General features: G+C 35.9%; 2 protein-coding genes across 2 annotated transcripts; both read right to left on the bottom strand.

The window, feature by feature from the left end:
• Positions 1–377: 377 nt before the first annotated feature.
• LOC145600778 (DNA repair protein XRCC3 homolog) lies at positions 378–731 on the bottom strand. The gene has a single exon (XM_081656642.1). The coding sequence runs from the start codon at positions 729–731 to the stop codon at positions 378–380; it is 354 nt and encodes a 117-aa protein (XP_081512768.1).
• An 11,181-nt stretch (positions 732–11,912) lies between these two features.
• Positions 11,913–14,657, bottom strand: LOC145600779 (protein FAR-RED IMPAIRED RESPONSE 1-like). Its single transcript, XM_081656644.1, has 6 exons — positions 14,198–14,657; positions 14,013–14,152; positions 13,765–13,925; positions 13,477–13,542; positions 12,139–13,321; positions 11,913–12,023 (listed from the first exon to the last, which is right to left on the bottom strand). Exons 1-6 carry the CDS (start codon positions 14,655–14,657, stop codon positions 11,913–11,915), a joined length of 2,121 nt encoding a protein of 706 aa, XP_081512770.1.
• Between the last annotated feature and the right edge of the window lie 2,334 nt (positions 14,658–16,991).

The following is a 16,991-nucleotide window of genomic DNA, read 5'->3' on the forward strand; positions in this document are numbered from 1 at the left end:
ATTGAGATTAATATTTTATCGACAATATAAATAAATGTCCGGGGAAAAAAAAACTTAATTAAACAAATAAAAGGGCAAAATCTTTTGCAGTACAATATTTCAACGTAGGGGCACCCTATGTTCAAGATGTAATGCGATACTACTCTTTAGTTTTGTATGAAGAGGGGTTGCTTGATTGATGCTTGTTACACGTGGAAGACAGTGGTTGGTAATTTGGCATTGGTAAACCTTGATTATTTTAATTCAAATAATTATTCAGTTTTACTACACCTTCTTTTTTTGACATAATAACCGGATATGCAAATTACAACCCTCGAAAACCGAACTACAGTTTAAAACTTAAAAATCCCAATAGTTATAAGACTCGGTTTTACCTGTTAAGAAACCAATCCATCAGCAGTGATACGAAATGTACAACGCCGGCCTTGAATGTTCCGGTTTTGGCTTTTCAGAATGAACAACTCATGATTCCACGACGACGAAGAACGATATTGTTTAGACATGAAGATTTTGTTTGGCATTAATGATTCCCAAGTTGGACCCAATGCGGCTTTCACCTCTCTTCCTGAAGTTAATGTTCGGTTAGTGAGGTCGCATATTTTCGACGAGGGATGCGTTACATCACAGACCTCATTCACAACAACAAATGCTAGATTGTAATTTGATGCAATATCTTTCATTTTGTTTGCAACGCGTTGAAGCAATCTTTTCCTAATTGCAAAACTCGCCATTGTATTATCGTGATCATGTCTGAATAAAACAGCAATTGAATCTAAAACCACTACCCGGATGTGCCGGCAGCCTACATGGGGTTCCACCACAATACGTTCTACCTGGTTTAGTACTAGGAATATGCTTTGCACATCATCTATTTTTTTGACCTTCACTAACCTAAGAGGGTCTTCATCTATGAGATGATTGTTGAAGTACGTACTTCCAATTTGTGCTAGGCGCTCCGCAGGGAAAATAGATCCGGCTTGAAAGTAAATTGATTGACCATATAGCCCCCTGTATGCAGGGTCAAACATGCTTGTTAGTAGTAGTTGCAAACATAGTTGAGTTTTCCCCACCCCGCTTTCTCCAAAGATTTCCGTTACCTGACCGACTTGTATACCTCCTTCTAATGTTGCGTCTATTGGGTCGCAATTTGTTAAGCATTTTTGATTCATTGAGTTCTATGGGGTTTTGGAAGTTTTGTTGACACTTTGAAACTGTGGTTACAATTCACTCTTATCTTGAGTAAGTATTGCCCACTACTCTACCAGGTAGGGACAACATATGTCCAAACCTACTTTGAAAATAATTTTAGGTGTATCCGTGTTATATTCAAATTGTTATAATAAAGTGTAAAACTGTTATATGTTCCTTACTATTATTATTGAATTAGAAACTTTTTTACTAGTGCAACTGGGAGAGAATTGAGCCGTGTACGGTTAAATGGTAAAATAATTAATTAAATTAAATAAATAAGTAACAGCTGGACAAGAAATATTTGCCTTACTTATAAAGTTAAACGAAAAACATGAAGATATGAAGATGATATTGGTCCATGTTCTAACACTAGTAGAAAAATTGAAACATACAACGCTCATTGGCCACCGGTTTTTGAAAACCCGTGGCAAAAATTAGTGGCGAGATGAGGCAAACACCAATGGCCACCGGTTCAACCAAACCCGTGGCAAAAATTTGAAAGGCCACCAGTTTTGAACCGGTGGCAATAACTAAGTATATTAAAAAAAAAAATTGCGCGTCCTTATTTCTCTTTCATCAGTTCCTGTTTCATCAGTTGCTTTTTTATGTGATTTCAAAGCTTTGCCACCTAAAACTAAGTATAATTGACATGTTATGAGAAAGAACTAGCTCATTAGTTAAAAAATGTAGAAAATGGGCAAGGTAGAAGTCATTTAGGCCTTATATAGGCCATTTAGGATTAAAATGCGTCCTTAAAGTTAGTAAGTTGCTTTTTAATGTGATTAAAAGGCTTAGCCACCTAAAACTAAGTATGATTGACATGTTATGAGAAAGAACTAGCTCATTAGTAAAAAAATGTTGAAAATGGGCAAGGTAGAAAACATGTTTCTAAAAATGCGTCCTAAAACTTAGTATGTTGCTCTTTTATGTGATTTAATTTTTTGCATATTTATTTACACATGTTTAACTTAACTAATTTATTCTAACATAATGTTTATATATTTCAAGTTTTGCAAGGTGCTAAAGGGTGATCCGTTAACAAGCAAGGACCTTAATGAAGTACGAGACATGTTGGCATCTTTCAACACTTTCAATTTGTAAATGTTACATCATTTTGAATTTAAACTTTGTTGATTAAACTTTAGACTACTTTATTTATTGTTAGTAAGTTAGTATTGTGCAAATTTGTATTTATGTATATGATACTTTATTTATTGTATTGCATTTGGTTTTTAATAATTAATGTCTAAATATATATTTATAAATCTTGTTATATATAATTATATTACAGCAGAAATAATAGCAGCAATACATGCAGGAAATATAGCAGGAATTACAGGAATTATTGCAGGGAAAAAAAAAATATTTTTTCCACTAATTGCCACCGGTTAACCGGTGGCAATTACCTGCCATCCCTCCAAAAAAAAAGGCGCCAAAGGATAATTGCCACCGGTTAACCAGTGGCAATTAGTTATTTTGCCACCGGTTTTGAACCGGTGGCCTTTTGTTCTAGGATTTGCCACCCCCCAACTGACCACCGGTTCAAAACCGGTGGCATAGGGGGGTTTTGAACCGGTGGCCAATTGGTTTTTTCGCCTAGTGTAATCCAGAAAGACATGAAAAAAAAATCCGAGTAATTCCATTATTGGTAAAATAAAGGTTATTGTATATTAAACCAACACCGTGACTGAACCAGTTATATGAAGATGAAGTCAATATGCAAATAGAAGTCTGTAATGAAATATGTAGTACTAATAGCATTTATATTCAAATTGATATATGCATTAAAGATTATAATAAATATAAATGATGTTCATACATTGATAGTGGTTGTTCTAAATGTTTTAATTTGGACAAAGAGGACATTATTCCTAGAATTCTTCTCAAATCGTGCCGTCTCGTATTAAGAGATTCACCCCACTTTCAAACAACGCAATTGATTTAGGGCCTGTACTGATTAACTTAAATGAACTGAACATATTAATTAGTGATTTGTAACTACGGATTAGTCCTCTTTGATTATATATTACTACACCTGTGTGTACATTATTGATTGCTAGGTTAGTTCCCGTGCCATGCACGGTAATTTTTCAGTAACCATTATTAACTTATAATTGCAATACTTCGTATCATTCTAATTAGGTTATTTATAAACCAAAAAATATCTGAAAATATAGTTATTGATTATTATCATTATCATTATTATCATTATTATTATTATTATTATTATTATTATTATTATTATTATTATTTATACATTAGTCGAGGGAGACTATAATTCATTGAGATGAATATTACCCATCATAAGAAAATTAAACAAATATCTACTACTTAATATCTGATAAAAGCTGTACCAATGTCAGATGAGGAGATTCTAAGACCAATTTCCCAACCCCAGTTGTACATAAACACTCATGTCTTCTTCTATTTAAGTTAGCATCAGTTAACACTATACCTCACTAAATTTTAAATTAACTCCACCAAATCCTCCTAACAACCACACTACTCAATATCCTGTTACGGCCTCCCTATATCCTCCAGGCTTTTACGAAGCCTCTATGGAAGAGCAATCCACACACTATTACTTTGAGCTCAACTACAACACCGAGCCTGAAATGAACTTCAATGACTTTGTGTATTTCTACCCAACTGGTAGAAACCGTAGGCACGTGGTGAACGAACTTATCCTTCGTGACTTAGTTGCGAACCCTGAGGAAAGGCAGAATAGGATGAATAATCTGCTGATGGTGAATGCGGATGGGGTTATTTTCCCGGCTCACCTCCCTAATATCGCTGATGTTGTTGGACGCACTGATGTTCAAGAAATTATAGTCCAGCTTGAGCATGATCCTGCATTTGAGTACGAAGGTGTAACTAAGATCATTCCCAAGTTGCTGACTAACAAGATCGACCCAAAGCCAGTGATCCCACGTGCAGGACCCATTTACACCCTCAAAATGAATAATGCCAACACTCATTTTGGCTCGTACTCTGACTCTGTTCAATTTCTGAAGGTAACTCTATTCTGCTAATTTATCCAATTTCATTATTTTATTTATTTGCTTTAACAACACACATTAACATGCGTTGGGGTTGGTTGAATTGGCATTCCTCGTTATATTTCTTAGGTTGGGTGTGAAATGACTGAGATCAACTTCTCTGTGTTTCGCGATAAATTAATCGAAGAAGACCCGTCCAGTAGGTACCAAGGCGTGAGGATGCAGCCTCAACTCGACCACCAACGTCCTCGTCTTCCAATTGGCTCTACATTTGTGTTATGGAATGCGAGGCGCTTCACCAGGCCATAGTTCCTAATTCATTTTCGTGAAGTGGTTAACACGCACAACCCAATTTTCATTGTGTTGACTGAGATTGGGGCTTGTAGAAGAAGTTGTAACAGGGTGTTAGGTAATCTAGGTACGACGATGTGTTGGAAAGTTGACGCCGGCGGAGGTTTGCTTGGTGGAAGTGCCGTCTTGTGGGACCCAAGGAGGGTTGCAGCCAACATTACGGTGACTAGTTCCCCCAACATCGACCTCCGACTGGTTGGTTCTGTCTTCGGTCTTGGGTGTTGAAAATGGGCAAAGTCAAAGCGGTGCTGATGTTGTTTTTTTATGTGTTCGTATTATTATCTTATTAGTAGAAGTCTCCCTAAGTGATTAGTTCACATTAAGACCTTTTCAGACTGTATTAGTAAGTTAAGTGCTATTTTAATATTTGCAAGTTTTATGTGATTTTGTTGTTGAATATATCAAATGCCTTGTATTATTATGATGTTCGAAAATTATTGCCGGACTACATTAACTACTATAAGCAAAGTACCACTCCTCTTAATACAGTCATAAATCAAACACATTTAGAGCCTTATTTAAAAAATTTATAATGTGAGGAGGACAAATTAGGCTAAACACAATAAATCAGTAGTTGACTGAGTGCAAACGAGGGTAATATTGTATGTTAAAAATTTAGAAGAGGTTAGTTTGTAATTGTTCTTTCATTTAAATTGTTCTTTCATTTAGAAAAGCTAAACCGGTTGATATTTCGTTTGCGACTTCAACGGACTTCTTAATAACTTTATAGTGTGGACTGTATTAATAAGTAAGTCGAACTTGAAATTTCTGTACACCCGAATGAAAACAAATTCCTCATTACGTTCTCGTTTTATGAAATTTTGTTGTTACCTTATTAAGTACGCCTACACGCGTGTTCCAAACAGCTCAATTTAGATAATTACTATTGGTAATTAACTAAAATTTAGATAATTAATTAAGATATGAAACGCACGCATTAACTAAAATTTGATCATTCAATGGAGGAGCTAGTTTATAATATATTCATATCCGATATCCGATATGTAGTGTATTTATTTTTAAATTTCATTGTCGCATCAGTTAGTGTGGTTATACATACATAATTAGGGGTCCCCATTCGGTCGAAATTAATTTCCAAATATCTAAAAATCCGATTTAATGCAATTACAAAAATCAAATTGCAATAATAAAATTCAGTTCTTGAAACTATAGTAGTACATGAATTACACAAGTGCAGGTAATATTAACAATATTATTTGGGAAAATAACGCTTTCCTGATGTTATTTGGGAAAATAACGCTTTCCTAATTTTTAGGGTAATCCGATTTAAAGTTGGGTTCTGAAAATCCGAAGGTTAGAAAAAATTCAATCCAATCCGATCTGATTTAAAGTTTGGATCCGATTCGAATTTGCAATTCGGTTTTGATTGGATTGAATTTTATAAGGTCTTTTCCAATTAACACATTGACCAATCAACTGAATCCATGAAACATGTTTTTATTAAATCCATTTCATTCCATTTTTCTAAATCCATTTTATTAACTTCTTATATAACAATTTTTTACAGCTAGCAACCATTATTAGTGTTACCAACTGCCACACAACTGACCCAATATCACGCGATTTAGACACCATTTTAGCTAAGGTCAGTTCGCTTATATTGGAATTGGAAAAGTAAATTCAGTAAAGAAAAGGTTACAGGGTACACATGTGAAGGGAAGGTACTACCATCCTTGTAAGAACTGACCCGATATCACGCCAATTACACTCGATTACTTGCTACTGTCAGCTAAATTTAAAAAAGTAATGTTAAGGGTAGTCATGTGAAGGGAAGGTACTACCATATCTCAAACGTCTGACCCGATATCCCATGATTTAGACCCCATAGTTGGTATTGTGAAATGGGAATTCTTGGAAAAGTAATGTTATAAGAAGCTAGTCTAGGGGGATGGGCCGGGCTAGTCATTTGTAGGCCTTGTACTACGCTAAATATTATTATCAAAATTGAGCCAAATTGTAGCTAAATATTATTTACCATGCACTCATTTTTTAAATTTAAAAAAATTAAATCGAACAATTGATTAAAGAAGTTATATTTATTCTATTAACTAAAGCCAACAATAAATTTTAATTTACATAGTATATGATACAAAAATCCTAAACTTTGAAGTAAATATGTTTTTTTATTTTTAAGTAAATCACGTCTATTCTCAACTAAGTTAGGTTTATCCCCAAGTAATGTTTAACATTTTTAGGATATATATATTTAGGGATGGTCAATTACAAACTAAATCATCAACTCGATAATTTTTGTTTTATTTTTTATTCGGCAAAGATAATTTCAGAATTGTCAGGCAATTATGACACGCTGAAATGATAAGTGAGAAATTACACATTTCTTAATGGAGTTGTGAGTATGGCCTGACAAAAAATGTGGATGGAAAATCTGGCGACATGGGCATGTGTTCTGGTCCAAAGGGCATAGGGTATCAACAGGGGTCTCTTTCACCTTAATCGCATGGGTAAGAGTTTGAGTGCAATGTTTCGTGATTTTCTCAAAAAATGGCTTAAATAAGAAAGTTAAATAGTGTAAAATGTTAAATAATGTTATAGAATAATTAAATCATGCTAAACGAAAATGTATCATTATATGTAGGGGTGTCAAAAACTCACCCGACCCGAAACTACTCATGATTAATTTTTACCCGACCCTTTTAATTAACTTAATCCAACATTTTTCATGACAATCCTCTCCAACCGTTTTAAGTTGTGGGGTTCAAGCTTAGTTATAATTAGGAAAAGTGAGACACACACTATCACATTTACTTATATATCAAACTATAATTCAATCCAAGAGTTAAAATGACCTGATCTAATTAAGCTCAACCTGATTTGATTTGTTTAAATGACCCATCATTACCCGATCCAAACATCCCGACCCGTAGTGGGTCAACCCAAACTCCATCTGGGTACCCGATTTGACACCTCTAATTATATGTGACCTTGAAGTCGTTTTTCGTGAAAACGTGTCTTTCAAAATTGCTTAGGGTTTCCCAAGTACCTATCTTTAAAGACAATGTAAAATGTGGTGCCCGGGTATTTCAACTTCGGCTAAGATCACTTAATTAACAGATTGTGAGAGTACCTAATTCTTCTCAAATCGTGCCGTCTCGTATCAATTTTGATAATAATTTTGTAGAAAATAAGCAAAAAACTGATCATTAAATATGTCTCGACATAAATGTAAACCTAATTATTAACTCTAACGAAGAACCTTAGTTATAAAAATCAAATGACGAATGAAATATATTAAAAATTAAAGTAATCAATTAATCGATTATGAATCCGAACCATTTCGAACTGTTTAGGAAAGGAACCGAACCGCTATGAACCCGTTCTTTTAAAAATAGATTTTTAAAAACCTGAAACTAAACCGATCCAAACCGATCCAAATGTTTAAGAACCGTTTACGAACCGTAGTTGTTATCTAGCTGAACTGATACTACCCGAAACCGAGAACAACCCGAACCGAGTACCTTCGACCCCGACCCATTGTAAACCGAAACCGATTAAATCCGATAAACCCGATAAACCCAAACCTGTATGCCGAACAGTATATTGTATTAGAAAAATTTGAATCGAAAGCTAACTCTAGATTTGTTATTATTATTTGATCAGAAAAGGGACTTAATTAAAGCTAAACAACTACTTAATTAAAGCTAAACAACTAATTAATACTCCGTATGATCTATTGGAATAACTAATTATAGAATGTTGAGGATATAGTAGGATATAAACGTTAACGTAACCCGTTTAAAACTGGTAAAACCAGTTGTTAGATCGACTAAGTTCAACTCGAGCCAATTATAACCTGAAACGGTTACAACCCGACCCGATTAGGACCCAATATGTTTTTACCCAAAAACCGCTTTAAAACTGACAAGCACCGTTTTTAAACCGACCGAACATAACCAGAACCCCCAAAAAGAAACTGTAATAAAAACAAACCTAACAGAACCGGCCCGAAATTATTTAAAACCAATCCGTTAATAATTCCAACCCGTTAAAAACCGATCCGTTGTAAACCGAAAACCGATAAAACAAACCAAAAACCGAAACAAAAATCGAACCAAAAACCCGTTTGACACCCCTAATTATGAATAAAACATTGACGGTTAAGGACTTCTCATAAACGGAGTGCAAAGTAAGTCATTCGGCGATTAAATTGAAAGGCGATTAAATTGAACTCACAATTGAAGGCGATTAAATTAAATTACATCCCTTCATATCGATTAAAACATATCAAAGTTTCTTTACATGAATATACTCTAAGAAATTATGTTCTCTTGAAATGAATATAACATTGCAATTTAAGTACACTTATAAGTCCGCAAAGGTGTTCCCGCGCAATATAAATAACATAGTATCCTGGGTCTACGTGAGATGGCAAGTACATATGCTTTTGTTCTTGTTGGATCATCCTCTAACCTATCCCCAAAACGTTCAACCCTTAGCATCGCCAAGAAATTCAAACACACAAGAGGTTTGTTGAGAAAAGTACTCAACAGACAAGCACGAAAAGCTTTCAAAATGTCTGCCCCTCGATACCGAAAGGAAAAAACAAAGATACCTTTCTCCAAATTTGAGGTATTTTATAGTATGAAAATTGAGGGTGAATCTTCTTCTTACACCGGACCTGTGACTAGGCAGGATGTGTTAGCTCCTTACCCACCCTTGGGTGAACACAGCCCTCCTGTAGTTCAGCCTAACAACCCGGAGCCTGTTCAGCCTGTGTTAGTACAGGCTCCTGTGAGCAACCAACCTGCAGTGATGCAGCAAGAAGTCGTTCAGCCTAATGTGGCTGAACCTGTGGTTTTGCAACCACCGTTCAACCTCCCTGAAGGTCCAGCAGCAGGTGTGGAAGAGCAACCACGTGTGGTGGATCTTAACGGTGCTGATCCGCTTCCACCTCCCCCTCCGGATATGGTTGTGTACACTGTGGTTTTTAGAGGCCGTACTCCGGGTGATGTAGGTGTTCTGTACGACATTTGGAGCAACCAGACTTTCGAAGATCTTGTGGACGATTACGCTTCAAAGCTGGACGTGCAGCCACACCAGATCACATTATGGAAGGATGGTGTAAGCATACTGCCTGAGTCCTTTGCTGAAGATGTCGGAGTTCAGTCTGGAGATATCTTCTATGTGATTGGAAGGGTATGACCTATAACAACTTTGATGCGCTAAAGTCCATTAATTAGCTGTGTGAATAGCTATTTGTCTTTTAAAATGCTTTAATTTTTAATTGAATTGTGTGTTATTTGTTGGTCTAACCGTACTTGTTAAGCGAATTTTGTTGGTTTAGCCGTACTTGTTAAGCATCTGTTGTGAAATTGTTTAGTGCTATTGGTAATCTGTGTTGGTGAAATGATTTAATTAGTTTTGTATGTTATTTTGATGTTGTTTTGCTGTGTTCATGTCGAATTGGTTTACCCTATGTTCATTGTGTTCATATTTTATGACAAGCAATCGCATTAGGTTCTATTAATCATCTTTAATCATCTATCTAATAAGAGTTGTTGTGAAAATCATTTGCAGTTAGTTTAGGTTTTCAATTTTAGAGTTAAAATGTTTACGTGTTATTTCAATTTGAAAGTATGACATTTAAGATAACATCCACTTTAAAACATGTTAACATAACCTCCAGTTTAGAATGACAGTATTCAACTCTATGATAACTGTATAAAAATAAATTATAACGGTATACAAGTCAATAATAACAGTATTTTTTTAGCTTTTCTAAGTATACAATATTGTTTTACCTGTTTATATTTTACAATAATTTTTTTATTTTTTTTTATTTTTATTATTGTATGGACTCCAACTAGGTAGTGGTCTTTACTTTCTCCAAATTTTCAATGGACTGAGCCAGACAATAACTATTTGGGCCGGCCCAATTGCACTGATAATATTTTTTTTAACAGTATACAATTTTGTTTTAGCTTTTCTAATTTTACAATATTGTCTTAGCTTTTTAAATCTTACAATATTTTTTTCAACAGTATACAATTATGTTTTACCTGTTTATATTTTACAATATTTTTTTTATTTTTTTATTTTTATTATGGTATGGACTCCAACTAACTAGGTAGTGGTCTTTATTTTCGATGGACTGAGCCAGACAATAACTATTTGGGCCGGCCCAATTAATTGTAATACCTGTACACAAATGAAAATAATGTTTAGGCGCCTAATCCAAGCCTTAAACTCATGAACCCACATGTGTGATTGAGTAAATGAAGAATGTTCACCTATTAACTGGTGTGGTCTTTTTTATGGGCAGGCTGGTGTACTCAACACCAACACTAAGATTAAAAGCTTCTTCATCAAGAATACTGGCCATCGTCGCAAGTTCAAACTGCAAGTTCAGAGCAAACTTGACACCCCTTTGTGCAGGCTGTACCATATTTGGGCTAAGGAGGTTAAGATTGATCCGACCAAGCTGATGTTCATGCATGAAGATGAGGTTCTCACCACGGTAGACACTGTTAGCGGTGTTGGAATACGGAATGGGGACAAGATTGTGGCCATTCCCTATTACGACAACTGAAGTCTTAGACTTAGACTACAAGCCGCAAATATGATCTGATGGTCCCTGTTTGTATTCGTTGTTTATGCCCATTTTGTGTGGTTCATTTTGTAGTGTTGTTATTATTGTACTAAAGCAAACACTATATGAAATCTTTTGCTTAGGACCACGATGGTATGCACCATCAGGTATAGGAAGACGACCTAGTATTTGCGGCGGGGATGTTTAGTGTAAGATGAACTTGTAGTTCTGTCTTTTGCTTAGTACCACCATGATTGTAATATAATGTTGTTGCGTTATCTCAACTTGGAGGTTGTGCTTTAACAAAAACACTTTAAATGAACTTATACAGGCTAACGTACTTAATTAATCAAACTTGAAAAAAACTGTGACTCAAAAACCAAAGTTGGATTTTTAAAATCAACATATTAAAAAGGGCCTATACAACCTAGAATAAGACTATTTACAGTTTAGTCAGCGAGCCATCAACACTATCATAGGAATCATACCTTAGTTTAGACATTTAACCAGAAAAGCTAACATAGGAATCATACCACAAGACATCAACACTAGCATAGGAATCATACACGTTCAGTATAAATGAAACACAGCATAGTATAAATGAAACACACAAAAAATCAAACACGTTCATTGCAGGGTAGTACCAAGAGTATAAAATGTACTTAAACAAACTGATTGATACAAGCACCACCAGGCTACTTGTGGTTGCTAAGTACGTAACTGAACATAGAATCAGAATCAAGCACGGCCATGCACCTCCGACATAGAATCAAGCACGGCCATGCACCTCCAACAAACAAAGATCAAAACTCAAAAGAGTGCTCAGTATCAGATGCATGCTCACCCAGGTAAGGATCCACGCATTCCTCGTACAAGGCCGACAGAGTACGTGTTGCTCTTTTCCTTTTTTGCTGCTATAAGAGAAAAAAAAAAGTAATAAAATAAATTAAGAAATTCCAAACAAAATAAAAAACAAATCAAGGACACAATACAGATCTGCAGACAAGTTCATTACACTACTAGTATTACCTGCCTAGTTGGGGTGGTTGTTTTCGTAGGCTGGGCAGATTTCTGGGCAGTGTTGGAGTCAGATTTCTGAGTCTTATACCCATTTTCAGCTAATGTCTTATACCTAGTTGTTTTAGGCCGACCACGGGGTTTTTTGCGTGCAAGTGGATCCTTCACAGGTTGTTTCGCGGTTGTAGTAGGTTTCTTGGTTGGCAGTATGTTTGATCCTATTTGAGAGCTCGGTATAACAGGTAGCTCCGCCCGTTTTTTAAGGAATGCGCTATGGCTCTCTTTCACATCCAAATGAAGCTGCTTCAAACTGCTAAGTACCAATTCAACCGTGACAATATCATCAAATGTTGTAGCATCATCACAAATTACCTCGAACTCCCTCATCAATTTGCGATGATATTGAACTTGGGGCAACTCTTCGGGGTCATGGTAAGCAACCTTGACACGAGTATGTTTTCTTGGAAGATCTTTCCTCCACCTATCTAGTATGTACTTCGTCGGGATATCAAAAACCCGGTTCAACTCAAACACACGGATAACATACTTGCACAAAATCCCAAAGGTCTCAAATTTGCAGCATTCACAAAACACATCTTTCGTCCCATGGTAAAAAATAACCCGAACTGAACGATAGCGGTCCGTTATAACATCCTCGCTCTTACCTTCGGGAATGATCCACACACGGTCCTCCAGGATATATTCTGTCTTGTTGTTACCAATATCGCGCCTCTCATTAGGAACACAATACCCCATTCTCGCACACTCCTTTTGGATTTCTTGGAACTTTGCATCGGTGTAGATTTTCTGAAATAATTTCTCTACTTTGAACCCGCTTACTAGCCTGCGAACATATTTGCCACATCTTGCATCAGCGTCCAACTCAGACTTAACCCTCCTTTCCATGGCCCTTCGATACTTCTCGGGAAATTCATGTAGCTTCGTGTATCTGTTTACAAAGCCGTCGAAGAAGCTATTTATACTCTCTACGCGTTGAGTCGTTTTCATTCCGGCCCAAAAGTATTCCTTCATAAATGCAGGAACCCACATGTGTCTTTCTTCGAAAAGGTCACACAACCAATCATTATCCTCCAGCTCCCATTTACTCATGAATGCATACCAACGGCTCTCAAATTCTTCAACGGTAAAACTCTCATAAATAAGAGTCTTCAATGGGCTCTTGAAATCTTCATAACTACCATCGCAAGCCATAACATGATTGTAGTTAATTCACTTCAACTTAAATAACAAAAAAACATAGGCAGCAAGACCTATAACAATCAGTTGTACTGTTGAAGTATGCAGGAAGCACCATTACTAGGAAATTAATTTATTCACATGCAAACAGACATGAAACAGACAACTACATGGCCATAGTCTTTATATGCACTGCACAAAAAGGAGTAATGGCCAACACTGCAGGAATTGCAAATATTCAATATTTACAGAAATTTAACAGGCATAAAAAGACTGATATTTGAGTGATATTCCAAAGTCCAAACAAATTACAAGTGATGGCCAAGTATGAAGGATTTTCAGATGCTAACCTCATGAAACATACTCTTCAAATTAACTGCCAGTTTACCAGAAACATAGTATAATCACAAGTGAAACAAGGGAAGTCAGAATAACACTTACTTTTCACACTTGCCCAACTTCTCCGGAAGCTTCCTAAGGATATGCCAGATACACCAACGGTGACGAGTTGATGGCATTACAGCTGCCAGCAGCCTCCTCATGGCAGTAGCCTCATCCGTCAACATTGCACCAGGTGGTTTATTACCCATGCAGGCAAGCCACTGCTCAAACACCCAGAGAAAGGTATCGCAATTTTCGTGAGAAACTAAGGCACATCCCAATAGTAAAGATTGCCCGTGATGATTTACCCCGACAAAATTAGCAAAGGGGAGCTCATACTCATTGGTCAGATAGGTGGCATCAAAGCATACGACGTCACCGAACTCCTCGTATGCCACCCGGCTCCTAGCATCAACCCAAAGCACATCCTTCAACCGGCCCTCCTGATCTAATCGATGGGCGTGATAAAAGTTTTGGTTGTCTGCTTACATACGGTCAAAATATGCCATCATAGCTGCAGCGTCGCCGCCTTCCATTTTCAACCTCCTTTCCTTTTGAACCTCATGTTGAAGATCCTTAACAGTAGGCAGATTCTCCTCACCACCCAACTCCGTAGCCATGCAACCATGTATTTGTTTCACTGTAACACCTTCTTCATAATAATCCATCAACTTTTTCTTCACAGAAGAAGTGTAGTTTTTCATTCGATACTCCTTTACTAATTTCGCACCATTGGGATCCAATGGGTGAGCATGCTCAAGTACAACTGTCCTCAAAACCCAATCACCAACAGGATTCAAACTAGCATATATTCTAGCTTCACATTCACACTTCTTCGAGGTCCTCTTTCCCCGAACCAACTCATTTTCTGCAATCTCACCATTCACTACACCACCAGTACCACACACTTCCATAGCTTTTTCCCTCTTCCTAGCTTCCCTCCTCGCCCTCATATCTGGGGGACCTCAGCACTCACACCTCCAATAAATAGCCCTCCTTTCTTTTTCCTTGGTAAATGCACCAGATTGTCGAGTCACACCAAAACCATGTTGTTCCGCATACTCTTTATAATAACTTTCAACATCCTGCCACCTTTTAAAAACCATACCAACTCTAGGTGCTTCAACTGTACAGTATACACTGACCTTGTTTGTGGACACTATAGTTTCAACGGTCTCTAATGTTTTAACAGGAGAGGTGAAATGAAGTCCATTATCAATACATTGGGAGGGCTGAACATAAGCGGTCAAACTATCCAAAGATGGGACTTCCATCTCGGGTGGAGTTTCAGGAACATAGTCATCCACCATAGTCCCCTCACTAACAAGTCCCGAATCTTCATCCATAGCACACACACTTATTCATGCATAGGTTCAAAATAAAAAGGGAAAACAATTTAAACAACCATTGTAAACTAAAAATGCAACAACTGCAGAACACATAACAGTACTCATACACAGGAGCTCGAATAGAGTAAAATTCAACATATAACTTAACAATATCACATTGAACTACTGATGAACACTGACAAACACTGTTAATATAGAAACCCACAAACATGAACTGGGAACAGGGCAGGGGTCAATAAATTGAAACAAAACTCAGCTAAAATGGAAAACACAAATCGATCTGCAACTTATTAGCAATTTACAAATAATTTAAGCTACACAGCAAACCAAGAATTAACAATTAAATAAACCAATTTCAATAAGGGGAAAACACACTACTCAATTAACTCCGACGATCTGAAGCAGACAAACAACCATATAACGGTAAGTTCAAATAAATTGACCCATGAGAAGGAAAGCATACCTGAATAGTGAGGATAGCAAGTTCGAATTGGATTGAATTCCAAATATTCAACCCAGAGTTATGGATCTCCGTATTCAGCGAATACACCCGAGTTGTGCCGGAATAATCAACAAGAATCAGATTAAGTTTTCACCCCGTCAATTTTGAGGATTCTCTGACCTTTCGTCGCCGATCAACTATATGTTTCACCCCGTCAATTTTGAGGACTCTCTGACCTATGTATCTCTCTCTACAAGAATCAGATTAAGTTTTCTCTCTCCTGCAGACTAGGATTCAAGAAGAATAGGGAGACGACGTTACACACCACGTTAATTTGCTACCGTTATAGAATTTATTATAAAATATTAGAAAACGGAGTCCAAATAAGAAATCAATTTTTTTATTACCGCTTTACGGAAGTGGAGGTCACGTGCAATGTTATAAACATCTTTTGTTTATAACTGTTATCAATGGGGACTGCCTCAAATTATTTGTATTCTATAAGTTAAACGTGCAATAGAGTTCACCAACAAATTAACTCCCCCAAACTATTCTGATTACAAAATTAAACACGGAAACAACTTTTCAATATTTTTCATCAAAATTAAACAGGAAGAGGTTTCAAATCAATAAATAAATTTGCATATGATTATACACCCAAAATATTCAAAGCTAAACACCAAAACAGACTATTAATCAAATTTAATTTTATCAAACAATCCTAGATTTGAACAACGAATCAATAATCTAACAAAGGACCAACAGAAAATTTATAGATTACCTGAAACGGCGAGACTCGGATAAAGTTTGAAGAGAGAGAGGAAAAAGAATTAGGGTTATAAGTTTATAACATACGAATAGGAAGACAGTGTATATAAAAAGATAAAGGAAAATGCTATACATAGCCCTAAGGGCTACATATAAGCATTAAATTTACACTTGAAAATCGTAAAAAGTTAAAAATCATCAAAATATAAACACTAATTACACTGATTTACGCGTGTTTTTTTTCATGAATTACTAATTTTATACAATTTCCAATGCAAGAGTGTATTTAATGCTTATATATAACCCTTAGTATGTCATCTGATTTCACTAAAATTTAATCTTATAGGTACGATAATATACATCAAGTTGGATCGTGTGTTAGATTTGTAATAATATGTATTTTATTAATATATAATTTTTATAATTTTTTACATCAAATTATATTTTAAAATCAAGTGCTAAAAATGACATCAATCAAATTTTACAATTTAAATAAAATAAGTTATAGAAAAAACAATGTGCAAATATTAATAAATAAATAAAAATAAAAAAAGAAAAATCCCAATAGTATTGATCAAGTTGAAAGTCTTAAACGCTGGGTGTCTTGTCTTCACATTATTGTATTTGAAATTGTACGCCTTAAAGTGCTTGTTGTGACTTATTCAAACTCGTTAGACTTTCTTAAGACATGTTCTGTTTACCTTATTTTTACTTATTTTAGGTTTAAC

This window comes from Chenopodium album, chromosome 21 (genome assembly GCF_948465745.1).
Source record: "Chenopodium album chromosome 21, dcCheAlbu1.1, whole genome shotgun sequence".
NCBI lineage: Eukaryota > Viridiplantae > Streptophyta > Magnoliopsida > Caryophyllales > Amaranthaceae > Chenopodium > Chenopodium album.